General features: G+C 40.4%; 1 protein-coding gene across 2 annotated transcripts in view; it reads right to left on the bottom strand.

Annotated features, from left to right (window-relative positions):
- The window catches only part of ube4b (ubiquitination factor E4B, UFD2 homolog (S. cerevisiae)), a 36,266-nt gene that overhangs the window by 11,925 nt on the left and 8,671 nt on the right, over positions 1–15,670 (bottom strand). Inside the window, exons 3-15 of one of the 2 annotated variants that reach the window (XM_007902145.2) lie at positions 14,981–15,116; positions 13,409–13,496; positions 12,500–12,644; positions 11,220–11,448; positions 9,521–9,934; positions 8,251–8,394; positions 6,455–6,593; positions 4,942–5,042; positions 3,588–3,702; positions 3,012–3,095; positions 2,392–2,448; positions 1,829–1,945; positions 826–924 (exon numbers count right to left, since the gene is read on the bottom strand). In XM_007902145.2, the coding sequence (XP_007900336.1) occupies positions 826–924; positions 1,829–1,945; positions 2,392–2,448; positions 3,012–3,095; positions 3,588–3,702; positions 4,942–5,042; positions 6,455–6,593; positions 8,251–8,394; positions 9,521–9,934; positions 11,220–11,448; positions 12,500–12,644; positions 13,409–13,496; positions 14,981–15,116 (1,868 nt within the window). The remainder of the gene's footprint in view (positions 1–825; positions 925–1,828; positions 1,946–2,391; positions 2,449–3,011; positions 3,096–3,587; positions 3,703–4,941; positions 5,043–6,454; positions 6,594–8,250; positions 8,395–9,520; positions 9,935–11,219; positions 11,449–12,499; positions 12,645–13,408; positions 13,497–14,980; positions 15,117–15,670) is intronic. The other variant, XM_042343549.1, reaches the window with a different exon arrangement.

Below are 15,670 nucleotides of genomic sequence, written 5' to 3'. Positions count from 1 at the left end.
CAGCACCTCCGTGGCTCGGCTGACAATGTCACCCAGTTACATGAGCCACAAACCCACGCATTCCACACACACACAGAAGCACAAGGCAACTGTAGCTCCCAATCCTCACCGCCCCTCCCACTGTTTCAGCTACCATTAGCTTCAGTGGCAGATTAGCTGCAGCACAGGAAGCTATCCACGTCACGTACACCCGCACCGACATCTCGGGTTTGCAAACAAAAAGCCATCGACACTGAACGAGCCACGTTCTTAAGTCATCCCGGCCCAAACCAACCCATTTCACACAAGGGGTTAGTTTGAAGCCCAGTGATTGTTGTGCAGAACGCACAATTGTCCGGCTTGTGTGGCTCAGTGCTACCTTGGGTGGTCCCTCCGCCCACTTGGTATTCAAGCAGCTTCGTGAAACTTTCAAATAGAAATGATTCACCTCCCTGGAGGCTGAATGCATTGCACCAGGTTTAGGATACTGATAATAATAATAAATGAATAATACAATTAACAACAACAAAAACTTGCATTTTACACATCGCCCTTCATGTAGCATGCCTCAAAAAACTTACTTCAGTTTAAGCTTTTCAGCAAAATGAAATAATAGAAAACTTGGATATCACTAAGGTGTTAAGAAATCTTAAGCAAGGCACGATGCTTATTTAATATTAGATATCATGAACCATTATGAGTGACATTTGTTGACACCTCATAGCGACATGGCATCATGCACAACTGGATGAAGATCTTTATTGGCAGGAAAATAAAGACAAATAAAAAAATATTTGAATAAATGATTTCCAATGGTGATAATCTCACCTTGAATCAGTTACTTACCCTGGCTGACTCCAGATGGTGTTGCAAGGACTGACTAACAACTCTGGTGTTTTCAAGGGTAAGTGTAGGTCCTGAGAAATATTTCTCCACAACTCTTGTCTAAACCAAAACACATGTTTGGTGTCACTGTTACAACACACTGGCAAATTCACACGAGGGAACTAAAAATCAGCATTTACACAGAATATTAAAAACAGATCAAAGTTTGGAACCACTTTCTGTGGGTTGCATTTCACACTTTAGGAGTGAAATTTAAATGAAACCCATATTTATTATTTTTTTGGGGTGATGGGGGCACGTACGGGGAAGAGACTGACTGATGTCAGAGAGGTTTAATAATTCATCTGAATAGTTCGTTCAGAGACTAAATGGAACAATTAAGGTGCGGTGTTTCAGAAGTGAATACCTACATCGGATTGTCTGAGGAACCATTTATTTTTAAGTTGAGAAACAATGACAAATGAGATCCAAGAACAGCGACTGCTGAACTCAAACTTGTTACAGTCCCCAAATGATAGCAAAAAAAAACATTTATAACCATTACATTTTTTAATAGAAAAGTGCACTGTTCTAAAGATTTTCAAGTAGGAATTAACCAGGTGAAAGAAACTACCTGCTCTGCATGCCATCTCACTGGGACCAGCCAACACACGTAGGCAAACTTCATTCAGATGGTGTCAGCACCCGATTTATGAACCAGTATGAAATAGGCTAATCTTACGCACTGGCTCTGCATTTAAGACAGAAGTATTAAACTTGTCCAACACTTCCTTTTGGCTTCCTGAGCCCCCAGCACTTCCAAAATAAATTTGTTGCATAAATTCGAGTTGATTATATACAGTAGCTATATGACTTTTCCGATCATACACGATAAGATACAAATTATGAATTATTTGGTTTATTTCTTCAGTTCCACCAGAAAGTGGTCTTCTACCCCAACATGCTACCCCCTGGATCACTGAACACATACTCAAACGAATGAACTGTACATTACAGTACTCACATCATCCTCTGCAAAGACAGAGAGACTGAAGAAAGAGCCAAGAACTGATAGCTTTTGCAGCTCTCTGCCAGTGCCCTGACTCAGTGAATCCGGCAGAAATAAAGGCAGTGAGGCAACCTGGAAAACAAAGGGAATTAATTAAACACCTGGAACCTGGCTGCAGTTCCCCCCCCCTCCCCCGCCCCACCCCGTTATAAAAATAAGGTCAATAAAGATAAAGCTTAATTGTTAAATTGTGTGCTTTTTTACAAATTGAAAAATACAAAGGGCAAATTTTGCATAATTAAGTCGTTGCTGATGAGGCAACCTCATTTTCTACCCCCGACTGAAAAGCAACAACTTGCATTTATATAGTGCACTTCATGCAGGGCAGCTATATAAATTCATACAAAGCGAAAATAAATATAATAGTTAAAGTAAGGCAGCTCGGAGTGTTTAACAGTGGCAGAGCCTGACCGCAAGCCGGGGGGAGAGAGGGAGGAGGTAAAATAAGAATTATTTCTCATCAATCCATCATTATTCATGGACAAATGTAAGAATTTATATGGAATTGAGAAACTTACCAGGTTACATACAGGATGGGTCTTCCCAAACTTGATTTCACACAATTCTTGTAATGCCTGAAATTAAAAAATAAAGCACATTCCAAATTAAGTAATAATTTTGAATCAACTTTCAGGACAACAGAAACAAAGGAAATGTGAACAATGTTCTCCAAGCGTGGCTCAGCTTTAAGAAGTTACTTGTCCCTTAAATACTGAACACTTCACTGCAATGTATTTGGCTTTTCTTAGAGCTTTTCATACTGTGTGCAAAATACTGGAAGTTCAGGAAATGTGTCTTAGTTGTGTAACGTTTCATTAAATTTTTGGTCGTGAACTGTTTTTTTTAAAGAAAGAAAATCCGAAATAATTGGGAACAGTGAAGTCTTTGGCATGAGATCACCTTAGTCTGTAGGGAATGCTGTACTGCATCTTCTTTTCGAATGTAAAAATGATTTACATTCAGAATTGGCTTGGTGCAGGGAAGGGATACTTCAAAATCCCTTCAGACATTGAAGCAAAATTTTAAATTCAATTGGGTACATTAAATTTTCTCAGATGATTTTATATATACACAACAACAAATTACATTTGTATTGCGCTTTTCACGTCGGGAGGACATTCCCAAGGCGCTGCCTTACCACAAGTGGATACTTGAAATTATCACCATCCAAGGAACATTCTTTCACTGCCATCGCTAGTCCTTGTATAATGGGAAAGAAGATCTGTTGAAAAGAAAGCGAAAGAGTCAGTCTGATAACCTTGCATTATAATAATCCTTGCATTTGATACAGCGCATTATCACGTCTTCAAGACGTCTCAATGCGCTTCATAAAATATACTGTAAAGTGCAGTGACTATTTTGTGGGTGAAATTGAATGGAAAAATACAACACTGCCAAGACCAAAACTCATGTCAAAATGTCTTAACTGCCTTCAGTAGTCTTATGCTTATCCTCACCATGTGCACAGCTCGCAAAATGATTGACAGGCAAGATCTAAAGATAGTCCTACTTAAGAGCCAGGCAACAGCTTACAATGTTATATACTTTTTATAGCAGTCCATAACAAACAGAACTAAATGTTTATTCATAGTTTCCTGGAGGACTGCTAGGACTATGGAGGGCAGGTAAAGGGAGGCGGAAAAGTGATGCAAGTTCTTTTTTGTAGAAAGTTAACCATACTCTGAAAGCACACCATTACTGGAACGTTTCTCACCTGTTTGAATACTTCAGAGTCCTGATGAGTCATCCTAACTAGTTCTTGAATGAAGCCATAAGGAAGATTCCGACACAACATATAGGGAACCAGCAAAGATTGCTGGAGCAAGGACCTGATACAACGGACAGAACGGAACACATGTTGAACATGTTCATCAACATGCACAGCAAGATTCCACAAACAGGTACACAGTATACAGTCTGGGATATGACACGTGCAAGCGACTGCCAGGATGGTGGAAGGTGAACTGGATGGACCTTGGTCTTCTTTCGTCTAACATAATTCTTATGTTATTTATCTGGAGGAGCTTTGCACAGAGGAGTTATAGAGCTTGTATATTACAATCTAAACAGTAGTGCTCAGGTCTAAATGCTTTAAACAGCTAGTACTCATGGTTCCTCACTAAATGTCGGAAGCAACTGACTGGCTTATTGCCCTCATGCACCCTCACACATTACCTCATCCTCTCGAGCTTGTTAAACCTCAGATATCAATCAATAGAATAAGGTGGAAGGAGTCCTGCTTCATCTTTTGGCCCTGTACCTTATTTCATTATATAGGATGTCATTAACTAAGGCTATGAAGAAAAATTCAATTGGTACCGTTTTGTGTCAACTTTAGGTTTTGTTTCTGCACTTGGTAATAGTTTTAAGTGAATCAATGCATTTCTTGCTTCCACTGGAAGCAGTATAAATTTGATTATATCATTCCCCAAAGACTGGGAATGAGGTATGAGAATATTTTGCCTTCAGATCTGCTCCAACTTGTTTAGGATGCAGTTCAACTGCAAGATGAAGATACCTTTTGTGTGCCTCCAGCTCACCGCCTTAAATATGTACTGAAGCAGGGTGGATATTTGAGCTAGTGATTACAATAGTGAAATGCAAGCAAACCTAAATGATGTAGTTAGTATCTGTTATGCAGCAACTGCTTAAAACCATAAGTTGACAAACGAGTCATAATTTGCTGTTTTGAACAAGGTCAAGGTTAAAATTACAGAGCGATGACTCAATATAAAACTCTGTTATCAGTATAGGAATAGGGCAATAGCAATCCTTGCATTTTGATATAGCGGCTTATCACGTCGTTGAGACGTCTTAAAGAGCTTCACAGAATATATTGTAAAGTGAATTGACTGCCTATTTTTTGTGGGCTAAACGCAGCAGCCAATTGCGCACAGCAGTGTCCCACAAACAGTCGTGGATTAAGTGACTGAATGAAATGACAACACATCCTGTTGAGACAGCAGAAATCCTCCAATTACCAAATATAATGGCTGTACTATTCTATAAAGCTAGAATAACTTTTTTTTTAAACACACTTGACATGCTGATGAGACTGGAAAACTAACCTTGGTTGTGTGAGGGCTCCTTGAAGCACGAGTGCAGCATGGGAAATACACTGGGATCGGATGTTACTGAGCAGCTGACTAACAGATGGTTGACAGCACATCTGAAAACATTCGAGACAGTTTGTTGGTCACAGATAACATTACGTTGTGCTTTAAGCATCGAGTGTGACAACATTCGACTGAGGGAACGAGGAAGTTGGCATGAAATATGAAACATCACATTCGCAGGGGGAAAAAAGCCCTGCAGATTTATATCATGATTGACCACTTTTGTCGACTCAATTCCCGACTGAATCGAAGTGCATGATAACTGTGTTCCCAGTTATTGAAGAGGCAGCTTTAAGAACGTCAGAAGCAATCAGCGCTCAATGCCAGCCAATTAAGCTTAGTTGCATATGCGCAAAGGTCTCCTTTAAATGGCCTTCGCTTCAAGCGAGGCAAATTCAAAGATCACGGTAGATCCCTTGTTCAGTGTCTCTGAGCGACTCCAGTGAAGGCAAGGCATCAAATTACCTCCTTTCATTTACACTGTCAGTCATTCTTCATTACCACTTATAGATTGACAAGTTTTATTCTGCTAATATGTTTACCAGTTGGAGAATTTCACCATTGGTCAGTCAGCCACTTGATATCATATGACAAACGATGTGTTTTTTTCCAGGGGGTTTGAGGGATGGACCCTCTGCTGTCTTTATCAAAACATCACATGGCATTGTGCAACATTATAGCCAGCCATCAGCGCAAAAGCTAGGAAAGTCAACATGTTTATTGATCTGAAATGTATTTTTAGTCGCCAATTGCACTTTGAGTGTATGTGTGCTTCACTGCTTGAAACACCAGCTCTCACAAGGAGCACATTGGAGAAGAAGAAACAGGCACCAACTCTCTCTCTCTCTCTCAGCTGTCTATACTAATAAAAAAAATCCTTGCATTCGATGTAGCGCTTTTCACGTCTTCTAGACGTCCCAAAGCGCTTCACAGAATATACCGTAAAGTGAATTGACTGTGGGCGAAATGCAGCAATGTCCCACAAACAGTCGTGGATTAAAAATGACCAATTTATTATTGTTTTTGAGGGATTATTATCAGGCATGTGGAGTAAGGAAACTTGCCCAAGGTTTCGCCCTGTCTGGAATTGAACCCAGGTGTCTCGCCTGCAAGGCGAGTGCTCTAACCACTGAGCTACAGGACTCTATTATAAAGTGCTTTCGAGAAGCTCTTTCAACTTGTGCAAAAGGCATTGTCAATACAAGTTCAGTTCTTTACTGTGCTAGTTTAAAATCAAATTTAAAATAAACATTTTCATTTGAAACAACAGCAACTTATACAGAGCCCACCATGCAGGGCAGTGTCACAGAGCACTTAAAACAGGTTACCCTTTGTCCTTCGTGCACCAGTGAAGTTTTAGGAACAGGAAAAAGCAGTTATATTGAACTGCATTTGCCATCTATTGACCCAAGTTCAGCAGAATATAGATTGATACAACCGAAAGTTGCTTTAATGGTCATTTTACCTTTGGAGCTTTTCTCTCTTCGATTCCAACTCTGTCAAAGCACTCAATGAGGTAGTTCAACATCTCGGTTTCTTTACAAGCTTCAATGGTGAAGCGGTCACTGCCAGACTCTGTGGAGCAGCCTCCATTTGTACCCAAACTAAGATTGGGGTGCGGGAGGGGGAGGAAAGAGGAGAAAAAGAAAAAAAAATTCATTAAACAGAATACGTTGTCGAGTTACTCTTTGTTAACAAGAGCAGGAGAGCACTCGCAGGTGTGAGTAAGCTGAAATCCCCACACACATGTTACAGCACAATCCCAATTACACAGATGACTCAATCTTTGACTGCTTGCATGGTTTCATTTCTGCACTGTATGCAGAATGATTGTCAAGCAAATCTCAACGTGCGCAGTGTTGCCAATGGTTCTCTTCATACCTTGGATCTACCAGTCTTCGATGGAAAAATAGAGCATTTCCTTGCTATTCACATTAACAAAAGCCCCACAAAATATACAGTCAATTCATTTTACAGTATATTCTGCAAAGCGCTTTGAGACATCTCGAAGATGTGATAATGGGCTATATATATATATATATATATAAAATGCAAGAATTATTATTATTCCAAGATAGAGGCAGCTAACGTGAAATAATTCAATTTACTTTGAGTTAGGTAAGAGGCTTGCCTCGTAAATTAAATGGTCCAAGATTTTGATAAGACAAATTACTATTCTGCGGAATGGGTGTTATTCAGGCTTAAGGATTGAAAAAGATTCATTCCAATGATGGGGAAAAGCACTCTTCCTTCTCTTGACACTTTTCATTAGTGATTCTTAAACAGTGCAGAGGTTAAACCGCATCCATCACCTATTTGTCCATTTAAACCCGCAGGAATATTAATAATAAGTTGGTAAAGAGTAAAATTAAGGAAGAAAAGAATAGAAAAGGCAAGGAAATGAGAGAAGTATGAAGAAAGGTGGAGAGAGTAATTTTGATTTGTTTTTCCATCAATGCTAAATACATGGTTCCTGATAACATGAAGCATAAATACTTGACAAGTCAAATCTTGCCCTTGGTTAGAGAGCACATGAACGTACAGGACGAAGGCAGTGAGGTTTTCTGCAGCATTAGTTATACAGTACACACACTCATGACCATGCAAATTGTGTGTGCAATTAGAAACCTAACCTGCCAATGCATACAATCCAAAAGCACAAGTGTCAAAATAACAACCTTTCAGTCGCAATATACACATTACTAAACGGTCTTCTCCCAAACTGTAACAAGCAAGCAGCAAATTGCTCCTCGTCTAGACTCAACTACACTGTGTCTCAATAGTCTGGAACCACAACTTGTTAGTACAATGTCCACTTTCATTTGCAGTGTTATCTATTGAAAGGGTGACTTCTGGTGGAACTGAAAAATCCGCGGAGTCTGGATTGTACAAAAAATACAGTCAATTCACTTTGCAGTATATTCTGTGATGGGCTTTGAGACGTCTCGAAGACATGATAAGGGGCTATATCAAAATGCAAGGATTATTATGTAATATGTTGGATTAGACTGCAACATACTATATAACACAGCAGCCATCCACACAACTTAAATGCCCACAACCCCTATACTGGAACACAGCAGTGTACAGCTTTTATAGGAGTAAAATGAAAAGGAAAAATGTGCAATATGAAATAAATAAATTCTGCACAGGAAAAATAAACTTGCCCTGATTTGACAATGGCCAATGGTTAGTTTCACTTCCAAGTGCTCAACCCATGCTTGTTATAGTAAAAGCTGCCAATCTTCTAACAGCTGATACCTGGAACCAAACTGCACACTAGACAAATCAACATCATCTTCCTCCTCATCAGGAGCATCCTCCTCATCATCCTCATCATCACTGCTGTCTCCAGGCAAATCGGCAAGAGCGAAGAGGAAAAGGGAGAAAGGGTTGTTGTAGAGACTACCGGGAGGGATATAGAAGGTGATTTAGCACAAAATAAAAACACACGAGGAAAGAAACAGTGAATCAAAACAAGAAATTAGTTTTCCTGAATAAAATGTACTCACATATTTAACAATGGAGAAACACAATATACGTAATGAAAAATTACAGTTTAGTGAAAGATACAACTTTCATGGGCTTTTCTTTACATTTTTCATACAAATATGTTGAGTTTTAATTTCCCTCTCTTGTGAAATGAATTAAAACCATTTTCAGATCCCCAAACAAGTGGGATTTCTAATGAATATTCCACAATCCATAAACAGCAACAGGATGGAAGAAAGTTGCATCTTTGTAGAGATATATCAATGCAAGGATTATTTCAAACGTGTTAAAATTTGCCTCATTTAAGTTACAGCCGATTCAATCAAGTGAATGTTAAAAAGCAACATCAGAGGAAAATAAGTTACTTCCAATAGTTTACTAAAAAAAACTCCATAATTGACTTTATTCTGGAGAAATTCAGCTTAGAAAACTTTACGATTTCTTAGGCAGGCATCTATATATTAAAAGATCAATGAAGACTTCTGAGCATTACTGCTGTACTAAGAAATCACACCAAGTGCTATGGTTTCACTTGAAACTCAAGACAACTTTGTTCGCAGACACTCAATGGTATTCCATTCCATGTCAATGCTCACTTCTGCAAGCACAAAATACAGGCGAGATTTTCTTTTAACGCTAACACGCCTTGCTTGCAAAACTCAAGCAGCTGCGATATGGAAAGCGTTAAATAGGGTGTCAATTGGTTGCTCTACAGAAAGCAAGTTGGACTTGCCCACTAACGAAAATCAATTTGAATGAGCCAAAACCAGGACCTATTGAAGTAGAGGCCTACATTCGACGATAAGAATGCACGGAAGAACGATTTGAAATGCAAGGCCAGATGAAACCCAGAAGCTGGTGTAGAGGTGATGACTTAAAATGCAAGTCCGCGGGTGCAAACGTAGCACTATAAATCTTCTGGAACAGAATTTCTAATGAATAAATTCTGAAGAAATGATTCAATACCAAAATGCAAAATCAAAAGCATTTAGTGCATGCATTTCAAAAAGCTTGATGCATTCTTAAGAGGCAATAATACCTAGAAGGTAGTTGGTTGTGTTGAGTCGAGCGGGGCATTGCTGCTGGAGGAGTGACGGGAAATAAAGGTGGGCCCATTATGGAGGGCCGTTGTCTTGGAGAACTTGCTTGGATTGGTGATGGGCTAGTGGCCACGGTTTGTGGGGCAGAATAATTAATCACGATGGGCAACGGACTCATAGCAACAGTTCGTGGCCTGGGAGACGTTGATAATGGCAGAGAGTTGGTGGTCAGTGGCGGATGCCTTGAAGAACTGGTCTGTGCTGAGGAAGAACTGGTAGCCAGGGAACGCACACAAGGATTGGACACCAATGAATGAGGGCTTATAGCAAGAGAAGGCTGGCTAGCTGGACTAGCGCTCGTGGAGGCATGGCTTGCAGTAAAAGATCGAAAACCTGGGCTGGTTCCATACAGACTAGAATGTCGAGATACATATATAAATTAGAAAGCAGGAAAGGAGAGAAAAGAAAAACAGTAGACGATAAATACAGCACGATCACGACTAACATTTCCCGTTCCATTAGGTAGATATCACGTTATGTCCTTACAAGCCATAAACAAAACAGCAGTGCAACTCAATTAGATCCTAGTTATCATTTGTTTCATTCCACTTTAGAATGGCTGCAACATTCGGAACCAGAAATAGATATTGCCCTCATAATCATTGACACAAATAGTTCTTGCCTCTTTTAAATTATTAAACCAACTAATGGTTGGCATTAAGATTCGGCGGAGTCTCAAGAATCAAAGCTACTTTAAAAATAGAAACAAAAGCACATTGATTTACATCAAAGTGGATGAGAAGCTGACGTAGCATTTGGATCACATGGTGGTATCGCAGTACGAGTACTTTACATTAAAGGCCAGTTCTTGTTCACTGGAATTTTGCCAGCATTAACGCTTCTGGACTCATCATCTTTCCAACCACAAGCATTTCCCTTCATTGATTTCACTCAAGTCCACAACCTTTTAAATTATGTCCTGACCTTAATTGCATAAATTTACGCAAGCAGTTTATAGAAATCAACTTTTAAAAAAAATTTAAAATATTTTTATAGAAACAAATATACATCTTCACTCTTCATAATTGCTATTTCTGGGGAAATCATTCTGCATTTCCGGGGAAATAGTCACTGGAAAAATAAGTTTAATTGGATGAATGACTAGAATCCTTTTACTTGGGAAATACAATAGTCGCCAAATGAAGAAGCTGTCCGGTCATCATTAAATGCAGCATTGGAGAATTCTATTTATATTTAAGCATGAGATGTCAAACCGATGCTTTGGTTCCTCAAACGTTTAGCTTTCAAGCATTGAAGATCTATATGCAGACAAAGAACCCCATCCCACTCCAATAGTTTTTTGGGATAGTTACTCAATCCTGAAACATTCTTTAGACTTAGCCATTCAATACATGTTTATTGGTGATTGGGTGTCTTGACACTTGCCGGCAATGCACATATACACCTCAGAGAAATGTTGTCAGTTAATGTAGTCGACCTCCATTGTGAATAGACTGCCAGAGAGAGAGAAAAAGAGAGAGAAAAAAAATAGGGTTTGGGCTTTCTTTTTTTCTGGAAGCCTCAACAAACTAACCAAAGCTCCCTCAGCACAAATTTTAGACTCCCCTGTGGTATATTCAGAAACCTCATGATGCAACCATTTGAATAGACCAATGGCACTTGCACTGTTACACTTGCCTTGATAAAGAACTGGCTCCAAACGAGCTCGGACTACAGAACATCGGACTTGTTCCGTGGCTGGATGGAGGGTTCAGGGTCAAGTTCCTGTCCGGCGATCGTGCAGCGGCTGCAATTGGCTGAGACGTGGCAGTTAAACTGGCAAATGGGTTGTCTTCTGGCATTTGAGTGGACAACATCAGAACCTCCATCAGAATCTGCCCAATCAAATCTTTCCAGTCCGAAAAAACTATAAAAGCAAAACAATTTTATCGTCAGTTTCACTTCCAATCACACAACTGGTCTCAGGAATCCCCCCCACAATGCAGTGTTCCTCCAGTCCTCAAGCGGCCTAGGTCGCTGCCCTGCGCGAAGGGCGCTATATAAATGCAAGCTGTTGTACTGCACTATAGCATGAGATTAGACTATGAGTTCAAGTCAACCTTCTGACCAACTGAGGCAAGCAACCCGTTACCTCTTCACCTCCATTTAAAATCGTGGAAGCATCACTCAGAAATATCCCAAACTCCCCACATTGTCACCTGTAGTTTGTTGATCTCAATGGATGACCTCTTTTTGCCATCACCCAGGGTGCTGGATGTCCCAAATGTAATTCTGTATTTTATTGTACACTCAATTGACATTGACAGAGAGCATGACTGGATATATGAATGTGGCTTTTGAGTGCCCACACCCTGGGGATTCTAATCAGCTCTCCCCTCTCACTAACAGCTCAAAGTCACGTGGAGTTCTGTAGCTCAGTGGTTAGAGCACTCGCCTTGCAAGCGAGACCCCTGGGTTCAATTCCAGGCAGGTCAGGGCGAAACCTTGGGCAAGTTTCCTTACTCCACACAGAGCCTAATAATAATCCCTCCAAAACAAAACAATAATAAATTGGTCATTTTCAATCCACGACTGTTTGTGGGACATTGCTGTGTGCAATTGGCTGCCGCGTTTCGCCCACAAATATAGTCAATTCACTTTACAGCATATCCTGTGAAGCGCTTTGAGACATCGAGAAGACATGAAAAGCACTATATCAAATGCAAGGATTATTATTATTATTATAAAGCATCAGAGGAAAGCAGGACAGAACTGACTCACAATTGCAGCAAAGTGAAGGAGGAGGAAAACAGTAAACCGGAGGCTGAAATTAAAATGAAGGGCTTGTCGGAAGAGATGTCGGAAAGACAGAAATGAGGGAAATTAAGATAAGGTCACGACTTTCCACATTCTCCTAGAAAGTAGTCATTTTGTCAGGTGAAGGATCGTTGTGGAAAACACGCCTGGTTGATTCCTACCTTCTTTTGAATTATACTTGAACTCTGCGGCCAGACCAGGCAGGAAAATCACATCCCGGTCACGCTCCTTCCAGGAAACTCGGAAGATCTTACATATAAGCAAAAGTGTTTGTTCTTCAGATACATCTGACCCCGAAGAAGGTTCCTTGAAACAAGAAGTTACTGGTTATTAATAGAGCAGATCATCGTCTCACATATGGCTGATACGCAACTCTGCAGAAGTTTAAGGGATAAGTAGCGGAGGTTTGTTTTAACATTTCACCACACCAATTGAGAAGTGAAATTTCTGCAATTGAAGTTTCAGCTTCAACAATGATCCAAACAAAGAGTCATTCTTTATTGTGCGAGCAGTTCCCCAGTAGAAACAGTGCAATTGCAACCATTTTAACACTGTACTGCAACAGTCTGCATACTAATTGGATTTATTAAATGATTTCCCGTCAATACAATAGATCTTAGGGCCTGTGATCATCCTAACACTTCTGTATTCACTCCTGCTGCCTATCTGCAATCATTAATATTCTGTTGTATTCATTTTTGCATTTCAAAAACACCCTCTGCAAGACACTGCTCGCCTGAAATAAAAATAACATCTAATTTTCTCTCTCTCCTTCCCCCTTTCTAAGTGATAGACTTCACTTTCACACCAGATTCCAGCTAACAGATGATAAAAACAGGCACAGCTGCCAACATCTGCTACCACTTGGACTTATGCCACAATGCCTCAACTATACTTCAGGTCTACTGTGCACCAGTTAACATTAGCACCTCATAAAAATACAGCAAAGTTTTAAATCATTCAAGACATGCAAAATCAGAGATCACCACGGCAGGCTGCTTGCACATTTGGCCATTATTAAGAATCCAGCAAAAGAAATATCAGCAAGCTGCAGCATAAAGTGGTTTTACCTTATCGGTTAAGCTCCTCTTTTCTCTGCGATCACCCTCATCAACTTCCATATTTTCAATCCCCGAATCCACATCCACTTGTGATATGCTGTTAAAGGAGAACGCGTTACTCGCATACATAAAATAATGGCCTGCTGTGAAAGCTGGCTTTTTAAAAGATTAACATTTAACATGATGAACAGCAAAAGGCCTGGCCTGATAATTGGGAGTTAAATCAAAAGGCAGCCAATTCAGAACAGCAGCACATCTGTAACTGGATTAAAATTCAAATGCTGGAATGGCATTTCATCTTTGCAATAAGTGTTTTGATTAGAAAAGAACTTGAAATTTCTTAAGGTGCATTGGCATTGCACGAGCCAGTCGCAATACCAGTACAAGTCTAACCTTTAGTTGGGGGGGGTGGGGGGGGGGGGGGTTGGGAGTGAGGAGGAATAAATATTTTGATTTTGGGGTTATCTGCCAGCTAGGATTTAATTTAGTCATTCAATCCAGTTTGTGGGACACCGCTGTGCGTAATCGCCTGCCGCGTTTTGCCCACAAAATACAATCAATTCACTTTAGAGTATATTCTGTGTAGTATAGGCGCTACATCAAATGCAAGGATTATTATTGTTGGGATTATACTGCGGGCATTAATATGGCATTGTAGTCTTGACCTGGTTTCATTGAGTCGAGGTTCTGCCAGGGTGCCAGGTGCCACTGGGTGCCACACCAGTCACCAGGAACCCACCGTAATTGCTCAAGTGGCCATTATTCCTTCAACGATAGGTAATTGGACAGTGGCGTTCAGCATTTCAGTTTAGCACAATTCCACCTTGCGCATTCGCTTCCCAACAGGAACGTTCTCTCCCTAACCCAGACATGGCAGAGCCACAATTAGTGCACGGGCTGGCACCCCGGCTGAGTCTCAGCGCAAGTCAAACCTGCGATCTTATGTTTTGTGTGGCTGAGTGCCACTTCGGGTGTTGCTCAATTAAAAAATATTCTCAAAGCAGTGCTCACGCAAACAATTAGAACACAAGAATTTGCAAGACAAAAGATGACGAAGGTCCATTCAGTTCACCTTTCACTATCTTGGCAGTCGCATGCACATGTCATTGCCCCAACCTATATATTGTAGCCCGAGATATTTACTAGAGTGGTACAGAAATACCAGCCATTTCAGCACAAGCTTGTTGTTGGAATTTCCTTCCAATTCAACTCCTCACATCGTCATCATCAGCATATAAAGGCCTCGCCAACCATTCAGTAAATTAGCCAAATTAAACATATATGCACGTTTGTTATCTTAGAGGACTAAGTGCCAAGAGCTTGAAATTAGTTCAAGGTATCCCTGCTCTGACAGTAAACATATCAGAATAATCAATAGATTCTCTGAAATGTCAAATATGCCCTGGCTATAAATATGTTCAGAGAACCACTTGTCTTCAAAGAAACCAGGCTTTTGAATGCCAAACTCCCCAGGCCAAATCCACGCATCTTTACATTAATCTCATGATCATGGTACTCAGAAAGAAAGACACGGAATGATTCTGACAGTGAACAGTACAGGTAATGATAGCGGCCAGTTACCTTTTCTCACAGGATACACTGTCAATATCCATACTCTGAGATCGGGAGAGACTCTGAGACTGGGTTTCAAGGCTGTTTGATGGGGAACTACTGAGCGAGCTCACCCCTTCACTACTCTGGCTTCGATGGGCAGCACCTGAGGAAGTAAGGCATTCAGTACAATAAAAGTCCAAGAAAAAAAAAGGTAAGCATTACAAACCACGCATTTACATCAGATAGCACCAAATTACCAGATCAACTAAGAAAAGGCCCCAAAATAAATTTAATACTAAGGTAGAAAATTATCTTTGAATACACAGGCAGTGAAAAGCATTCCAGAGCAGGATGCTAGCTAATTCTCTCTCTCTCTCTCTTACCCCACCCCCCACCACCATCTCCAAGCCCAGGGGAGTTTAAGACAACTGAAGTGATCCATTAGATGAAATCAGCAAAAACATGTCCTGAGATAGGGAAGGTCAGAATTTACACAGCACAGTCTTACACACAACAGTGACTTTGTCAACTGAGCCCAGAGCTCTCAACGTTTCAAGGACCGGTATATCTTTGCGCTATTTACCACGTCCCCATATTTGCTCAGCTTCAGAAATGTTATAGCTAGAGGGCATATTAAACACTTTTCGGAATATGGGCTGCGTCTGAAGTTACTCGATCAAGTTAACTCATCGCTGCAGAAAGATTTTTTTTTAATAT

This window comes from Callorhinchus milii, unplaced genomic scaffold, assembly GCF_018977255.1.
Source record: "Callorhinchus milii isolate IMCB2004 unplaced genomic scaffold, IMCB_Cmil_1.0 Scaffold24, whole genome shotgun sequence".
Classification (NCBI taxonomy): domain Eukaryota; kingdom Metazoa; phylum Chordata; class Chondrichthyes; order Chimaeriformes; family Callorhinchidae; genus Callorhinchus; species Callorhinchus milii.
This window is presented reverse-complemented; position numbering and strand designations above follow the sequence as displayed.